Source organism: Triturus cristatus, chromosome 5_2 (assembly GCF_964204655.1).
Source record: "Triturus cristatus chromosome 5_2, aTriCri1.1, whole genome shotgun sequence".
Classification (NCBI taxonomy): Eukaryota; Metazoa; Chordata; class Amphibia; order Caudata; family Salamandridae; genus Triturus; species Triturus cristatus.
Window position 1 is genome coordinate 713,048,424 of NC_140588.1, and position 17,439 is coordinate 713,065,862.

General features: G+C 41.8%; 1 protein-coding gene across 1 annotated transcript in view; it reads right to left on the bottom strand.

The window, feature by feature from the left end:
* LOC146829166 (connector enhancer of kinase suppressor of ras 2-like) overlaps window positions 1-17,439 on the bottom strand; it is a 1,989,112-nt gene that overhangs the window by 1,000,352 nt on the left and 971,321 nt on the right. The window contains exon 10 of the mRNA XM_085606439.1: window positions 14,923-15,056. Coding sequence (XP_085462565.1) covers window positions 14,923-15,056 — 134 coding nt within the window. The remainder of the gene's footprint in view (window positions 1-14,922; window positions 15,057-17,439) is intronic.

The window sequence follows — 17,439 nt, forward strand, 5'->3', positions numbered from 1 at the left end:
TATGAATTACAAAAAGTGGAAGAGAGCAGCAATTAATTTTGGGAAGGGGGAAATATTATTGTTTTGCAAAGAATCACGTTTTTAGGTTCTTAGTGAACCGATCTCTATTAGGTTCAGAGCAAAAAGATAGAGATAGAGAGTCTGAAAGCATTAGAATATCTAAGTAATCTGACTGGGGCGTGAAATTTGAACAATTTCTGGGGGCTTAGTGGGCCCATTTGAAAGTCAACTCTATGTATGTGAACCAGGATCTTAAACTGAGACCTCTTTTGATTAGGAAGCCAATGAAGGTCCTTTAGTTTAGATGGCACTGAGGAAAACCTAAAAGATCAAGAAGAAGCCTGTTTGCCAGGTTCTGCACCTGCAGAAGTTTACTGCTGATTTCTTTTAAGAAGGTCAAGGTATAAGGCATTAGAGGAATCAAACCAAACTGTTATTAAAGCGTGAATCACCCTCTTTCTAGCGTTGAAAGGAAGAAGATGTGATACCTTATGAAGAACTTTAAGTAACTTAATGCAAGTGGAAGAGACTGACATAATCTGCTGCATGATGGAAAGCTGACAATTGAATTTCACAACTAAGTTCTTAAGATATTAGCTGGGGGAGGAGATGAGCCTAATTTCAAAGGCCACCAGAGATCACTACAATGATGTTTCTTCTTCCCAACTATCATTTATTCAGTCTTATCTGTTATGAGCTTTAGATGGTTTTCGTTCATCCATGAGGCAACTGAGAGAAGACACTGTCTGAACCTATCTTGGCTGGAGGCCGAGTCACTTCTTAATGATGCCATCAGTTGTGTATCATTACATAGGAAAATACCTCAAACCTGAAACCGCGATCAAGAGTAAGGAGGGGGGTCATACAAATTTTATAGAGAGTTGAAGTCAATGATGATCCCTGTGGAACTGTACAATCCAATGGCATAAGATTAGAGGAAAAAGGAGAGAGGCACACTATTTTCGTGCTGTTAGTTAAAATATTTGAGATCTATGTTAGAGCAAGACCTTCAATGCCTATTTCCCTTAGTCTCTGTATGAGGATGACATGTGAGATGGTGTTAAAGGCCGCGGACAAATCTAATAAAATAAGAGCCACAGTGTCTCTCCATCAAGTGAAAATGTAAGATGCTCAGATACTGACTAAAGAATAAACTCTTTGCTAGGGAGGCACAAATGCCATTTTAAGACAAATCCAACAAATTGTTGGCCTTCAATTAATCAGAAAGCTGTTGATTGATGTGCATTTCCAGCATTGTATTGGGGCAGGGAGCAGTGAAATAGGTCTATAGTTTGCTGGTATCAATGGATGAGCATTAGTGTTTTTAAGAATTGCTGTGACACAGAACAGTTTTCATAAGCTGGGTACACAAACAGAATAGATGGAAGACTTATATTCTGAAGTTGCACTTTTGCACAGCTTTGGAAGTTTCAAAATTGATGGTGGTCAAGGATCAGTTGATGAACCAGATGTACATATAAACAAAAGTTCCAGCATATCCAAAATTGAGCTAGACAGAACATTTTGAAACCTTGATGAGCTCTCATGTCATTGTAGAATAGGAGCATTATTTTCGCCTGTCATGAAGGATCCTTGAATATTCAAAATGTTGTCTTTAAAATAGCCTGTTGTCAAGTCACAGACTTATTTACCGTGTGGTATCTGCTGATTCAGAGAAGCTGGGTGAGTCATTGATTTGACAATAGAAAACAAGTCCTTTGAGGAATGTTTAGCAGCATCTGTCTTCCCAGCAAGGGAAATTGATTTTGCTAATTTAAACACTTTGTGATAGGATATTGTGTGTTTATGGACAACCCACAGTCATTATATTTCCCCATGACTGAAAAAGTCTGCTGGATGTGATGATGTATTACTTTTGTAGATTGGCCATCTGGGGAAAACATTAGAGTTTACAAAATTGCTGCCTATTGCTGTTTTTTTTCCTACTTTCTTTTTTGTTTCACATTTCTTTTTGTGTGTTCAACAGGGTACAAAACCAGATCAACAGTGTACTCCATACAGTACAGAAACCAGGTGGTACATGACCACACATTGTATATAGGTAGGACACAGCATTTCAGCAATGCCAGGGCCTGGGCTTTCCCATGACAAGCAGGTTAACCGAGACTACAGGGGGAGGAGGAGGGGAAGCAATGCAGCAAGGCTCAGCCCCTGGAAATGAAGGGAGCAGCAGTGCATAGGGGAGTGGAAAAGCCAGAAGGGCAAAATAAAAAAGAGAGGGGCTAAAAAGTAGCGTAAAGAGGAAGAAGAAAGGAGGAATAGAGGAACCTGAAGAGGGACACCAGAGAAGAAGAGTGTCACAATGGTGGGACAGAGGTGGCAACCCAGGGAGCGGCTCGCGGGAATGTGACTAGAGCTTGGGAGACCACTAAAGCTTAACAGACCCGCCCACCTGTCGAACAGCACTCAGCACCCGTCGTCCTGCAAGAAGGGTGCCCAAGTAAGAATGGAAGGTCTCCAACTTGTCCTGTAGGTTATAACTGATTTGCTCATACGAGTCCATCCAGTAAATGTTCGAGAGCCATTCCTAATTGATGGGGGAGAGGGGAGAAATTCAATGCCAGAGAATGCAGTTCTTTGGCGTTCCATGTGCCATGTGGAGCAACCGCCGTTTGTTGTGGGACACTGTGGGGAGTCTGTGTAGTTGTGGAGCAGGATCAAGGTTCAAGCAAGTGGCACTGGGAATCCCAGTGCCTCATTCAGCGTGGCCCGATCGCCCCAGAAGGGATGGACAATGGGACAGTCACACAGTATATGAATGAGGTCACAACGCGCGTCATTGCAGCGCCAACAGCTGGGGTGGTACACCAGTCTCATCGCACTAAGCTTCAGCCAGTTTTAGTGCCAATCATGCAAATAATTAAAGAGGCAAAATGCCAGCCTGGCCTCTTAGGCGCTATGGCGCAGAGCATCCTGCAGGTTTGCTCAGTTATCTGGCTCGTATTCCTACTTACGTTCAATAATTTTTTTATTCAACAATTAGTTTCTTTGGGAAAACCATGGGTTGTCTAAACAAAAGACCAGTTGCCTACTGAATTCTGGATTGTGTCTATTTTTCAGAAGTGTACAACTTTCAAGGTTCACCAGTTGTTTTTACATCTATTTTCCTACAAATCGCAAGTAGGTAGACTCCGCAAAAAACTGAAAATATTGACTACCTCTTAAAAAGTCACAAAACTGTGGTAAAAAATGATTGTTATACAACTCTGTCTGTTCCTAAAGGATGGGAAGACAGCAGTCTTAAAAGAGCAAGCATTTTGTTGATGCCATTCATAGAGCAAAGCCCCATATATTCTTGCAAGGCACATTTTTCTAATTATTCCAAAAAGCCCACAATATTTGCTATATTTTTGCTATTTACTAGTTTCCATAATCCTCAAACCCTCGGTACCTTTAGAATTCCCAACATCGGGGCAAAAAAGGATGCAATTTTGGCCTGGCTGCCTTTTGTGGAAAAATAAATTTCGTCCGAGCTCACACAAATATTAAAAAAAGGCCTTAGCACAGAGTCTGAGGGATTAAACAGTGCAAAACATTTAGACGTATATATAAAAAAAAAAGAAATAACAACTGTCTCCTATTCTATGACAAAGATGGGCTGCTATGCACTGTATAAATCATTTGCATTCATTATTTTTTTGACAGTGCATATCATTGTTTTAACCTGGACTTTGAAAATGTATTTTTCAATTCTGTCTCTATTAATTCTGCATTGTACAGGCAATAAGTGCAGTAAATAGTATAGTACAGCTTCTGAAACACTGAAAAGTTTGCCTTTGGCCGCGCATATCTCCCAGAGTGACCCAAAAACCAATTCATTAGCAGCCAATCCAGACAACAGCCTCTTCGCTTTAATAGGTTCATGTTGTATTGGAATGACAATTCTCAGATTAACATGAACAGAGAATCAGGATTTCATTAAAAACACAGAGGCTAACATTATACATAATCTTTTATTGCCACTCCTGACAGCAGCCCCTTTAAAGAATATCAACCATGAAAAATCCAGAACTGGAACTTTCAAATACAATACATTTCCCATGCACAGAACTCTCATCCTCTTTCAAATGCAGATCTGAAACAACTCCTCTCCAACTTCCTCCATCCTTGTATTCCTCTTTTTCCTGTTCCTTATGTCTGTGGTTCTGTAACCAGAAAACACCAGTTTAGCAAAGAAGATGCAAACAAAAGCTCTACATGTAGAAACTATGTCACTTAAATCTTTATCTATTCTGTTCCCTACCTTAACATTTTCACAAATGTATCCATAGTTTTTTTTTTTTTAAATGTTACATAAGCACTCTTTTCTTACTTCACTTTGTGTGAGGAGGGAGGGATAATGTTAGCCTCCGTGTCTTTACTGAAATCCAAATTCTCTGGCCATGTTAATCTGAGAATCGTCATTTCATTACAAGACCGGAGGCTGCCATTATGCATGTTGAAAGCCCTTCAACACCACCTCAGACCTATGTTTAATGGGTCTAAAATAGTGTTTTGCAAAAGTACCTACATTTGACCAATCTGCCGCTTTCATAATATTCTCCAGACTTCCCCCATACAAATATGACTTGCTAGCCATTGCTCCTCTAACTGAATGAGCTTTAAACTTCTCCATGTTCACTGCTGCTTGTTCCATTGCACATCTCACCCATCTTGATATTGTCGCTATACTCACCGCTTCAAAATGCTTTACAAATGACATTAATAACTGAAACTTATCATAATTTCTATTCTCCAACACCCTACATTCATACTCCTTTAAACAATCCACCACACATAACTTCTTACAATCATCATATTTTGTATAGAATGTTAAATTTGACATTGTTTTTGTCCATTTCTGAATCGAAAAAAATACACCATCTGGACTAAAATTCCTAGTGTTCACCTCCAAACACTTCACATCCGACACCCTTCTACAAGATATTAGATACAAAATTGTTGCTAACTTGATAGAAAGATTCTTTTTATTCAAAAATCTATTAACTGGTGTGAGAAACGGGGTCTCTAGTTAGCAGGGGTATGTACCCTAGACCAAGTAGGGACCTCCGGTTCCGACAGTGTGAGTCTCAAAATACCCTAGACCACCCTCCTGGTAGCTCGGCGCAGAGCAGGTAGGCTTCACTCAGAAGGCAATGTGTAAAGTATTTGTTAACACGCACTCACACCAACACAGCAAAACCACACCAAAAAGGACACTACACCTGTTTTTATAAAAATAAAGGCACCTTTATCTAATTTTCAAGTAAGAGACATAGGAGATTCACATATGCCAAGAGCTTCCCTTGCAATGCTTTCTGAATGTTCTTGGTAAAAGAAGAAGGGAATATACTTTCAGGTTCTGGGAGGCTTTCTAGGCTAGTGTTCATGAAAAATCACCAATTCAGTCTCAAGTATGCATAATAAAAGAAAACCGTGTGCTGGGACTATCCTATCAGCCCCCAGTCAGGAATTAGTTAGCGCGGGACCCCCACGGTTGATTATGGATTTGTAACCAGAGGGTAGTGCAATAATTGTATTCGGTACAATTTGGCAATTCTAGCCCATGTGTGCGGCGAAGGTCACGAAAAAAACAGTTCCAAGCTCAGTATATTGGGAATGCCGTCGCGAGAGTTGGGCTTGCAATGGCAGTACGCCCCCACTGTAGTTACAGTCAATATATGACCCCCAATATGCGGCAATCAGGCCGGGGAGGCCGGGGCCGACCCCAGTACCGCAACCCCCAACCCCGTCACTACGGTACTCAACCCGGGCTGAAGTCAAAGTAAGCAATCCGGCTTGCAGCCTCGGCCGGATGAACCAAGCCTTACCTGCAGTGGGGGGGAGGGGGGGCAGAATTCTCAGTCCCTGCTGGTACCTGGACTCGGGGCGGATGAGTCCTCCTCTGTTTGGTGTTGGCAGGGAGACCGGGGCATCTCCTCACATCCGCACGGCTTCCGCGGTCGCCACGTGGCTTCCCCTGAACGGTGAGCCCTCTGTTGCTAGGCAACGCCCCATGCTGGCTCCAATCCCAGCACGGCGCTGCCTCTGACATCGCGTGGATATCCTCGCTGTTCTCCCGAGGCTCCCAGGCCGGCGGCAGTGCGAGGGCAAACAGGGCTTTGATTTGTGATGCGGTTGGTTGCCCGGGCCTGCATCGGTGATCTTTGGGGAAAACAGCGCTTTTCTGTCACAGCGCTCCTCAGCCACAGCGCTTTACAGAGCAGTCAGGTCACGGGTGACGGCGGTGATTACGGGCAGTTAAAGGGTGTTTCCCTTGCACCCTCAGCAGCGATGACTTAGGGGATAATTTAGAAAGTGAGTCACCCGCGCCAGCAGCGGTGACGATCCGGAGGCCCCTGGGGCGACCGCAGTCCTCAGAGCCTCGTTGCAGGGGGCAGTTTCCAGTCACAAAACACTGTTGTCCCTTCCTGAAGTAAGGCAGTCCCACGTGCACAGTGTTACAGGGACAGTCCTTACAGTTTGTAGTTCTTGTGATACCCCAGTAACCAGGGGGGCCAGCCAAAGAGGAAAGATATTAGTGGAGACACTCTGGAGATGTTGTCTTTAGTGTTCCTCTAGCAGGGCAAGATCTGCAGACAGCAGGCCAGCTCTGTTCGTGGGACTGCAGTTCCTGGGAGCAGTCAGCCTCAGTAGACAGTGGCAATCCTCCTGGCGCAGCAGTCTTCACTCCAGCAGAGTTTCTTCTTAGTCCAGTGGTGTAACAAGGATGTGTGGCCAGGACCCTTCCTTTTATACCCTGGCACCCAGTCACTAGAAGGGGGTAGACGCTTCTGGAAGGGTCCAGGGGTTTCTGGGGTGTTCCCTGCCTTCCCTGACCTGGCTCCTAGCTGTCTACAGTGACAAAGGCATAGTCGTTAAGCCTATTGTTGGGCAGCCAGGCCCAGCCTATTCATGTGTAAAGGTGTGGATCACCACTCCCTCCTCACAGCCCAGAAAGGCTATCAGCATGCAGATGGGAGTCTGTAGTGTACAAATTAAGTGCAGGCAGGGAAATGTCCACTTTCTAAAAGTAGGTTTTCTAAAGTAGTAGTGTCCAAACCCCATATATCATTAGAAAGGGCTCCCCGCTATGCTTCAAACTGTACTAAACATGACATACCTAGTAGGTCCCAGTCAAAAGCTATCCCATGGGGGGGTTCCCAATGTTAGTCTATGGAGGGGTAGGTCTCACTGCGGTAGCAGGGGCCTGTGGCAGATGTGCCGGTGTCACCATGTTTTAGGGGAGAGCACCTACACCTTAGCACTGTTTAGCAGTGGTAAGGTTCCCAGAGTCCTAAGTCCAACAAAAATGTGAGGTCAAGTGGGAGGCAAAAAGTGCAAAAATATAAGGGGAGACCACCCTAAGGCTGACAGGTCCAACAACTGGCCATTCTTGAAATAACTTCAACACCAAATCTGCATCCCATAACACTTCATATAGTGATTTAGGTGGTTTTTTATCCTCATGCTCTTTAGAACCCTTCAAACCAATGCATTGCTACCCACAGCCTTACCTACTACTAAACTGTGACTTGCTGAAATGGCTGATCTATAGCGCACCTATTTGTCTCGCCAAGTGATTAAATTTTAAAACAGGAGCTTAAAACTCGTTTTCTCACACACAGGGCAAATGAAAGATTTTAAACTTACTGTCTAAAAGTATCAGTACAATCTTACTTAGAGGGATTGATTGTCCAGGAAGGAAAATCTTCATATTTTTTCACACTGACAAATTTATGTCACAGGTTTCTCCTACTCAGGTTTCGACTCAATCTTCTCCCTTGTATGTTGGCCCATCCATGAAGAATCTTTTCTATTCATGATCTTCTGTACAGTCCCTGTGATGGTGACTCTGATCAATCAAACCTGCATATTATTTTCTTTTGTAAATTTTATGTGGTGCACCAAGATAAAATTCATATTACCCCTTATGCGCAAATATAATTTCACACAATGCCGTATAAGAATATATTTTTTACAATCACTGCCCGATCCCCTCGTCTGTTACACCGTGGCATCTTTTTTACCCTAATCATGGAAAACTAGACAACTGTGTCATACCCAAGAATGAATTATATGCTATGTTTTTAGCAATTGTTTTTAACTGATTGTTCAATCATCCTCAATGTTTTGTATGTTTTTAATTGACATTTTTTATATGATCTTTTTTTTAAATGTTGTACTTAGATGGATTTTTGTATCTTTGCATATTTGTACTTTGATGACCTTATAATATAAGTATGGAATAAAGTGAATGGACTGACTGACTGCTGATCTATAGCAATGTATAGTTCTGTAACTCAAACCTTTTTCAAACAGTTCTACCAAAAGATTCACTATTTCCACTATTTGAGCTTCCACGGGATCCATATCCCTTTCCAAGCACTAACGTACCCAAAATTTCCAAACTCCTCTACATCTTCTCCTTGTTCCTGGTGCCCATGACTCCTCAAGTAACATCGCAGCAAAAGTCCCTCAAATGCACTGGATCTCCTGATACCTTCCAAACAAGAAGGTTCAATGAACCATTCTTTATCACTGGATGATCTTCCCCTTCCTCGTCTTTCAACAAACCTCTCTCTGCCTGTAGTAAAAAAAGTTTCTCGCAAGCCATCTCAAAAGTCGCTGGAATCCAGGTCTGAGTCACCCAAAATGGTGTTATCTACACCAACTGACAACCTTCTCCACTCACCTTCAGAGATACCCTCTGAATCAACGCAAATGCTAGGAAAGCATAGCCCTTTATCTCCTTCCAATCCTGTTGAAACACATCTTAAGCTGCAGCACCTGGATCTGGCGTCCAACTGTAATACCTCTCCATCTGATAAGGCAATCTGCTGGCAAACAGATCCACCTCCATCGGACCTAATGTCTGCTCTATTTTCTTGAAATACTCCTGCCCCAACTTCCAATCGCTGCAATCCTTCACGTTCCTTGAGTTCCAATCCACTATTACATTCCTCACACCGGTTAGGTACTCCGCTCTTATAGAAATTCTGCTCTCCAAACAAAACATCCACAACTCCTTTGCTACATCCAAAAGCCTCTTTGATCTGCTGCCACCTAATCTGTTTATGTATGACACCGCAGAAATGTTGTTCATCTTCATCAAGACTGTCATTCCCTATAATTTCTCCCTGAAACTTCTCAATGTAAATAACCCTGCTATCAATTCCAAACAATTTATGTGAAGACTCTTCTCTATTCCTGACCAGGCTCCACCTGTCTCCTGTTCACCCAATCGTGCTCCCAACCTAACAGACTGGCATCCTTTTCCAGAACCAAATTCGGTACACATCCAAAAATTGCTCTTCTTCCATGCTTCCAAGTTGTGCAAACACCATTCTAATTCCTTTCTTGCCTCCTTACTAAACCTCATTCTGTCTCCATACCATAAACCTATCCTGAAAGCTTCCGCTTTCACTCCTTGTAGATCCCGATTGTGCAAAGGTCCCCAAAAAATCACCTGAATTGAAGAAGAAAACAACCTCAGTATTCTTGCTACTTCTTTCAATGTCATATCCTTCTTCCTCAAAGATTTTTGTACTTCTTTTATTATCCTCCTCACCTTCTTTTCTGGCAACCTCAGAACTTCATCTATCGTGTCTATATTGAAACCTAAAATATTCCAAATTCTGCGTTGGTACTAGAATTGACTTCTTCAGATTTATAAACAATCCTAAACTTTCCAATCATTCCACAGTTATTTTGAGTTGTGTCACCAACTCTACTGCATCCTGAGACATTATTATAATGTTGTCCAAATACACAATCATATGGAACCCCCTCTCTTGTAGGTAACCTACCACAACACGCATCAACCTAGTGAAGCACCATGGTGCTGAAGACAGACCAAAAGGGAGACATTGAAACTGAAACAGTTGGTTCCTCTACCTGAACTGAAGGTATTTCTGGCTCTCTTCCTTCATCGGAACCATGAAGTAATCATCCTTCAAATCTAACTTCACCAACCAATCATTTGACTGCAATAAGTTTCTTAATAGATGGATTCCTTCCATCTTGAAATGTCTGTACACCACTGATCGATTTAATAATCTCAGATTTATTACGGGTCTCCACCCTTTGTCCTTCTTTTCTACTAAAAACAAGGTGCTTACAAAACCTCATGACTGATTTTCTACCATACAGATTGCTCATTTTCCCAACATTTCCTTTATCTCTATATCTGCAACTCTTTCCTGTTCCTTGTTTAACATTAAACCCTTTGGCTCCTTTTCTTGACTTGGTTTTTCTACACTCGAATCCCTGTATCACTTTCATAATCCAAGGATTCTTTGTTATTTCTTTCCATTCCTTCGGAAATAACCGGAAACATCCTCCTATCTTTGGGTAGAACCAAAATGTATCTGCATACTCACCCCTGGTTCCAGATGTTGCTTAACTTCTTCCTCGTCCTCCTCTTCCTCTCGAAAATCTACCCCTCTGGGGGAAAAACCTGAGGAGCCCTGATAACCTCTTCCTTCTCCTCCTAACATGTAATTATACTAGGACCTTTGTACTTCTCAGCCAGCATACGGTCCCCATCTTCTGGCCCTTCCAAAATACCTCCGAAAACTTTTTTCATATTGTATTATGCTTTATCCAAAGCAGTAAACGTGGACACATGTTTGCCTAGACTTTTCACAAAACCTTCTCCAAATAGCAATCCTTTTGTCTCCTCACTTGTTTCTTTATTTGCTATATCTCCTAACTTTGGACTAATCTTCATCAAAATAGACTTTCTCCTTTCTGACAGCAACCCTGAATTTAGCGTTGCTGAGAAAAGCCATTGCTCTTTGGCTCCATCCTCTCAATAATTGTACATCCACCTGTTCCCCATTCACATAGGCCTCCTCAGCCATATGCATTATCTTTGCTAACGGATCCAAGACATCGAGCAATTTGTCCTGACATTATTTTAATGATTTTTCCAGACCCTTACATGGATCCTTACCCAATTTAAATAAATATGAAATCAAATCTGGGTCTAAATTTGGTGTTATACACACCCTATTATCTATTTGAAGTCTTGCACACTCTGTCTTCAAAATGTTTCTTACCTCTCTCTCCAGAGGTTTACGAAACCAATGTTTTATGAATTTCCCAACATGGTTCTGCAGCCACCAATCCGCACTCCTGGGATGTCTTATTTCATAAGGGCTAAACATCTCCAGCTCCAAAGGATGTTTAATAACACTCTTTGAGGTTGAGGCCTCGCCGTCCCTTAGCTCATTATTCAGATCATCATCTTGGTCCATATGAAAAATATATTCATCATATATTTTACCTCTACTCTGCCCAACTCTCTGCTCAACTTCCACATTATACTCTTCCTCAGAAATCTCTTGTGTGCTTCAAGGACACCTTTGCCTTGTGTGCTGCCACGGACACCCATCCTTCTTGTGGAGTTAAATCCATCCTGTCCACGTGTACTTAAATGTTTAATTGTCCTTGTTTTCTTAGCTGGTCTGCTATTCCTACTTTCCTCCTCCTCAGAGCAGGACCAAAAATCCTCCTCAGAGCTCACTTCTTTTCTCTTTCAATCCATTCCTATTTCTACAACCTCCCTAATAGAGCTCTTCATTTTGCTTTCAATTAACCACTCTCCCCTCAACTAACTGTTGAGTAACATTATTTTCCTCTGATGTCATCCTTTAATCTTTTTTTCAATTCTACTTTCCAAACTAATTTACAAATCTTCTCAAAGGATCTCCTATTTTCCTTTGTCCTAAATTCACTCCTTCTAAGCTTTTTTGTTCAGCTTATACTCTCCTCGCTTCTGCAAGTGAGATGTTGTCATGGAAAGAAAACTCGTTAGGTTTCTTTCCTGATGCTCTACCTTTTCAATTTACTTTCTCCCAATTCGAAATGGCCACAGCCAATCCGGTGCATTGCTTTAGTCAGCCCGGTTGACGTGATGAAGAAAATAAACTGCCACCTGAACCAGACGTATCTTCCTATGCTCATGCTGTCCGCGTGCCAATGCGCAGCCTCCTCATGCGCCCAATTAGTCAGCCCAGTTGATGTGACAGAGGATGCAAACTGACATCTCAACTGGACGTATCTTCCTATGCTCCGCTCTCCGCATGCCAATGCGCAGCCTCCTCACGCGCCCAACATGCATGCGGGCTTGATACCAGTGTTGGAGGCTCGCTTACGATATGCAAATGTCATGTGTACTTCAAAACGTTTACCTCCGCTATTTAAAATTGGGTAAGCACACGAACAGCACCGTGTTTCCTTTTCTATATTTATAACGCTTGTTTAACCTTTAGCATTCAGCTCTTCAAAATTCCATATATAAGTATTCACACATATTTTTTTCTTAGTAGTTTTCTAAACCACTTTGGACTGACCTTTCCACATTACACATTCTTCTGATAATTAGAAGCTTGTATCACTGACACACATCAAACCCCTCTCATACTTTCTTTCTTACATTCTCAATCATAAACACTGCAAATAAAATTAACTTATCTCTTCTTGAGCAGCATTTAAAAGAGGATGAGAGTTCTGTGCATGGGACATTTATTGTATTTGAAAGTTTCAGTTCTGGATTTTTCATGGTTGATATTCTTTAAGACGGGTTGCTGTCAGGAGTGGCAATAAAAGATTATGCATAATGGTAGCCTCCGGTCTTGTAATGAAATCTGGTGTGGTTCAAGTGATAATGATTGGTAATACCTTTATTCAGAATACCCACTACCTGGATGTCTTCCTCTTATTCTGTGAACTCTTTAGAGAGATGAAATAGTCCCAATTTGGAATAATGTTAACCAACACAGGACTATGCTTTGTGAGTGTTTTTTGTTGCTAAACAGTTCTTTGGGGATTTGCTTGTCTAATAATCTAGAGGCAGCGCATTCTGACGATCATTTACACCTCAAGCGGCAGTAGGAATGTTTTGCAAAAGAAGTTATTCTTAGGTGTATATTATCAACGAAATAGGTGAAGAAGATAAATACAATAGAGAGGTGTTTCTAACTGAGAGAATCAGAAAATAGCCAGGCTAAAGTACAGTTTCAAAGAGGATTCATGAGGAATTTTTCATATGACATCGAATCACTATCTATCAAAATAATTCTCTAGTTCATGAATTTCAACATACTTCTCCATAGCACTTTTTTGTCAGTCACAAATAGTTTTCCCAAAATGGTTGGGGGAGAGTTGGATGAGTTAGAAGAGTAAATTAACCAACTCCAACACAAAGTGGAAAGTGCTTTTTCGAATTTGAATCAAAATGTGGCTCAGAAAGGTAAAGATGTTGACATTTGTAAAGTAATCATAGCCTAGAACCTTTGAAAGTTGGTGCAGACATTGAAAATCTAGAACCACCATTTTTGGGCAATCAACATCTTGTTCTAACTACTATGGCCTCTGTTACAGGCTCCTTGTCATCTCCACGGGCATATACCAAATCTGGAATTAATGGTTTTGCCCTGTATTTCATTGTGAAATAACAGCAATCACAGACTAAAGTCCACAGATTGTGGAAAAATCTGCCAGACTGTGAGATTAACACATATATTTGCTACCTGCTCTGAGCTGGTGGTAAATATGTGTGGTGGTGCTGGTGGGTGCGGAACGAGCTGTAGGGAGGTGGTCTAGGGGGGCGGGACACTGTAGGCTTGCTAGGGGAGCAGTTTTTGAGGTTTAGCAGGGGGAATGCTGGCCACGCACTGTAAAACCAATGCCCATAAAAGTGGGCTGGTGTTTCAGGGCACAGACTATTTGGGTTTGTAAACACCTGACCACTCGGAGTTCCCACATGCAATATCCCTATAGGGAATACTACTCTTAGCAACTCATAAGGGAGGCCTCTGTGCCAGCCATCGATGAACAGTTTGGATTGTCAATGGAGTGTCAACTCTATTCACTGCCATGAGGATGAGATTCAGAAGCCAGAAGCTAATCTGGTCCTAGATGTGTGCACAGCTGTGAATCATATCTTGAATAAGTATTGGCAAAGCCAATAGGTGTCGACTATTGGCTTTGCTAGTTGGGTAGAGTTGAACAACAGGAGCGCAGGTGGGAGTAAATGGGACAGGAAAAAAAGCCTCTATGAAGGGGCCAGCCCTAGCCGCGTCATAGCACTTTTTTATCCTTATGGTTGTTGGAGTGAAGGGAAATAAGCAACAGGGACAGCAAAGGGGTTGAGGAGAATAAGCAACAAGGGAGTGGTGGGAGGGGAAGAAGCAACACTGAGTGTGGTTTGAACGCAAGAAGTTAAATGGACAGGGGGTGGGAGGGGAACAAGCTACATAGGCAGGGGTGAGAGTGAAAGAAGCAACTCAGACAGGAAAGTGAGAGTGGAAGAAGCAAGAAAATAAAATAAAAAAATAGTATCTTCATTACAGTGCTAGCAGCCGAAGGACCCTAACCCAAATAAAGCAATCAGTGCTTCGTCTGTGCTGCAGCCAAAAGGCATGGTCTGTGCTGCAGCCGAAAGGCTTGGTCTGTGCTGCAGCTGACAGTAAAGGAAGTGAAGCTGGCACCCGCTGCCCAATTAGAAGACAGCTAATGAGAGTGACAATGAAGATCAGGAATGGTAAGCAATGGGCGGGCTCCATGCCCCTTGAATAAAACAATAAGCGAGAGCACATATTCAGGCACAGACACAGGCAAGACTTAAAAACTATGGCAACAGTCTTTCGAGAGGGGGGGATGATAGTAAATGCTATGCCTTTGCTTCGTTCCACTACAGGGTCATTTTCATGGAACGACAATTGACGTGTTTTGAATTCTACTGGGTAATCAACCTTACCTTTCAATGTAGAAAGCCCAGCACTGCACTGCACAAAGAAAACAAGTATAAGGCTTCCTTGTCTTGCACTAAATTTGAGCTAGAGTCCAAGAACGCTCTGTTGCTGAAAATAATTGCATTAAATACAGGCTAATTGTGTTACTTTTATGGTTTACCTGGGGCCATACATTCCGGAAACAGGCGACAGGATGAAAACGTCATGGAGAGCAGAACTGTCCATCTTAGAGGACATGCCTATGGTGCCAGTCGGCGTCGTCGAGCCACTGGTCGGACTGGTTGGAATTATAGGCTGTGAAGAAAATCAAACAGGCACTTTAAGCCCTGGTGATGTCTCTTTGGCACATAAAACTGTGATGTAAATGCGTAAATGTCAATTTTTCTTCCTGGCCGATTTTATCCCAATTTTTTCCACCACGTAATCAGAAACCATAAAAAATAAGATGTCATTTTTTCAGTTAATAATTTTTGGCTGAAGTAGTTTGTGCAATATCAGTTGTTTAGCAAAAGGAGGGAAAGCACGGTTGCTACGCTTTACATTTAAATGTGTTTGAAAATTTTTTATATGACTTCTTTATTTTTCGAATATGACAGGAAGTATTAATGAGCAACCTGAACGCAGGAGTCACAAGTAAAAAAGAAATGCCACATGCACTTCGCTAGCACATATTTCTATGATAAGATACATAGAGGAGCATACGATCCTTTGGCTTATAAATCGTGATCCCATTTTCTAGATCTTCCTGGTGGTCTCCACTTTTTTTTACAGCTGGATAAGCTAATTTCTTTGCTGTGTTAAGTTTGGAGATCTCCTACACCCATTCTTTCACTTACAATGTATTACATTTTTTTACTTAAAGTTGCAGGTTTGGCCATCCCCTCAGACCCTTTGATCAACAGAGCCTCACATGTACTACTCTTTTCCTTCCAAGGTCAATGAATAATAAGTTGTTTTTTTATATAGCACATCATAGCACGCTTGCTATTTACAAACGCTATAATTAACAATGTTTCTTTGTTCAGTTTAAATGTATCAACTGTGGAAGGATAGGTTGGACATGATAGTATTTAAAATCATGACTTGGAGATCGCTCACAGTGTCACTGGAGAGCATTCAACTTGCTGAGTCATTATGCCTCCCAAGCGTTGAGGTTCTGATCAGCTCTGAGACATGTTTTGCCAATTAAATTGTGATTGCAAATTGTTTCTACATCCAGTCTTGGGAGGTAGTGCAATCATTTGTCAAGTTAGTGTTAGATCTTTTGTCAGAGCTGGTTGGAGGGCCACAGTTCAGGCACGGGCCTCTGTGCCTCACCAGCGTGACTTGATGTTGTTTGCCACTGATGTCCCGGGACCCATCCTATTATAGCTCAGCAAATGGCCACTACAACCCATGCTGATCTTGTCTCTCGGGGTAGTTCGGACGAGCAGTCACTGGCTTCCCAGGGAGTAAGTGAAGAGGTGCTTGAGCTCAACTATCAACCAACAGACTCAATACAGAGGATGTTGATTCCAGGGATTATCTTTCTAAGAAAGAAAGTACTTTAAGCACATTGTTGTATACATTACTACACACTCCAAAATCATATCCTGATCCTTAATGTCTCTAGTCACCATGTCCCATGGACGCTACACCCACCCTACACAAAACTACAATAAATCCTTCTCAGGCAGAACTACTGGTTGTACCAGAAGAAGCATTATCATATAATCCGTCCCATCCATTATGGGGCCCCCACTGGACATTTCATCTTCTATACGCAATCTAGGAAGTATGCTAGATACCAAAATGTTGTATGACCCACACGTGAAGAAAGTAGCTAATGCCTGTTTCTATTATTTAAAAAACAAATGCAAAATTCTACCTTTCCTGGATTGTTGCCATCATATAACAACGGTCAATGTTATAATCCAGTCTTGTATTGATTGAGGCAATTCTGTTTTATTGTCTGCTCCTGTCATGGTAATAAACACTCTTTAGTTAGTTATAATGCTGCACGTCTACTCTGCAATATACCCAAATTCCATAACCTTTGTCCAGCCCTAAGGCAATTTCATTTGCTCCCTCTATGCAAACTGATTGCTTTTAAGGCCATGACTATTATACATCGAATCCTCGATCTCCAGTTTCCTGATTGTATGGTATCAAAATGTACTAGACATTTGACCTCCCGCAATCTAAGATACAATGATCTGCTTCTTTTGCACATTCCCAGAACGAAAACAGTTAGTTTTGGTGATTGCTCTTTTTCAGTTGCTGCTGCTGGTCTTTGTAACTCTCCAGAAGTGTTCCTACATATTGAGCCATCTTTATTTCACTTTAAACAACATCTCGAGACCTACCTGTTTTCCAAGTAATCTCAATGCCTAGAAATTTCTGTCCTATGCTCCCTCTGTTAATTAGCGCCATGAAACTTCAGTAAACAAGCACTTCATTAATGCAACATAACATAATATAACAGAGCCGTAGTCTCTTACCGTCCTCTCACAGGGCTCCCCCAGGGTAATGAGTCACCTTACTCTAGTCCAATCAAGGATAGCTGGAAATCGGCTGATTTGCAGTCATACTCCCTTTTATTGTGACAGTTACTTTACTTAATTATATACTTCGACAATACTATTATCATTATTTGGTACTTAATTCTATAGATATTGTTTTTTCAGTAATGTTTTAC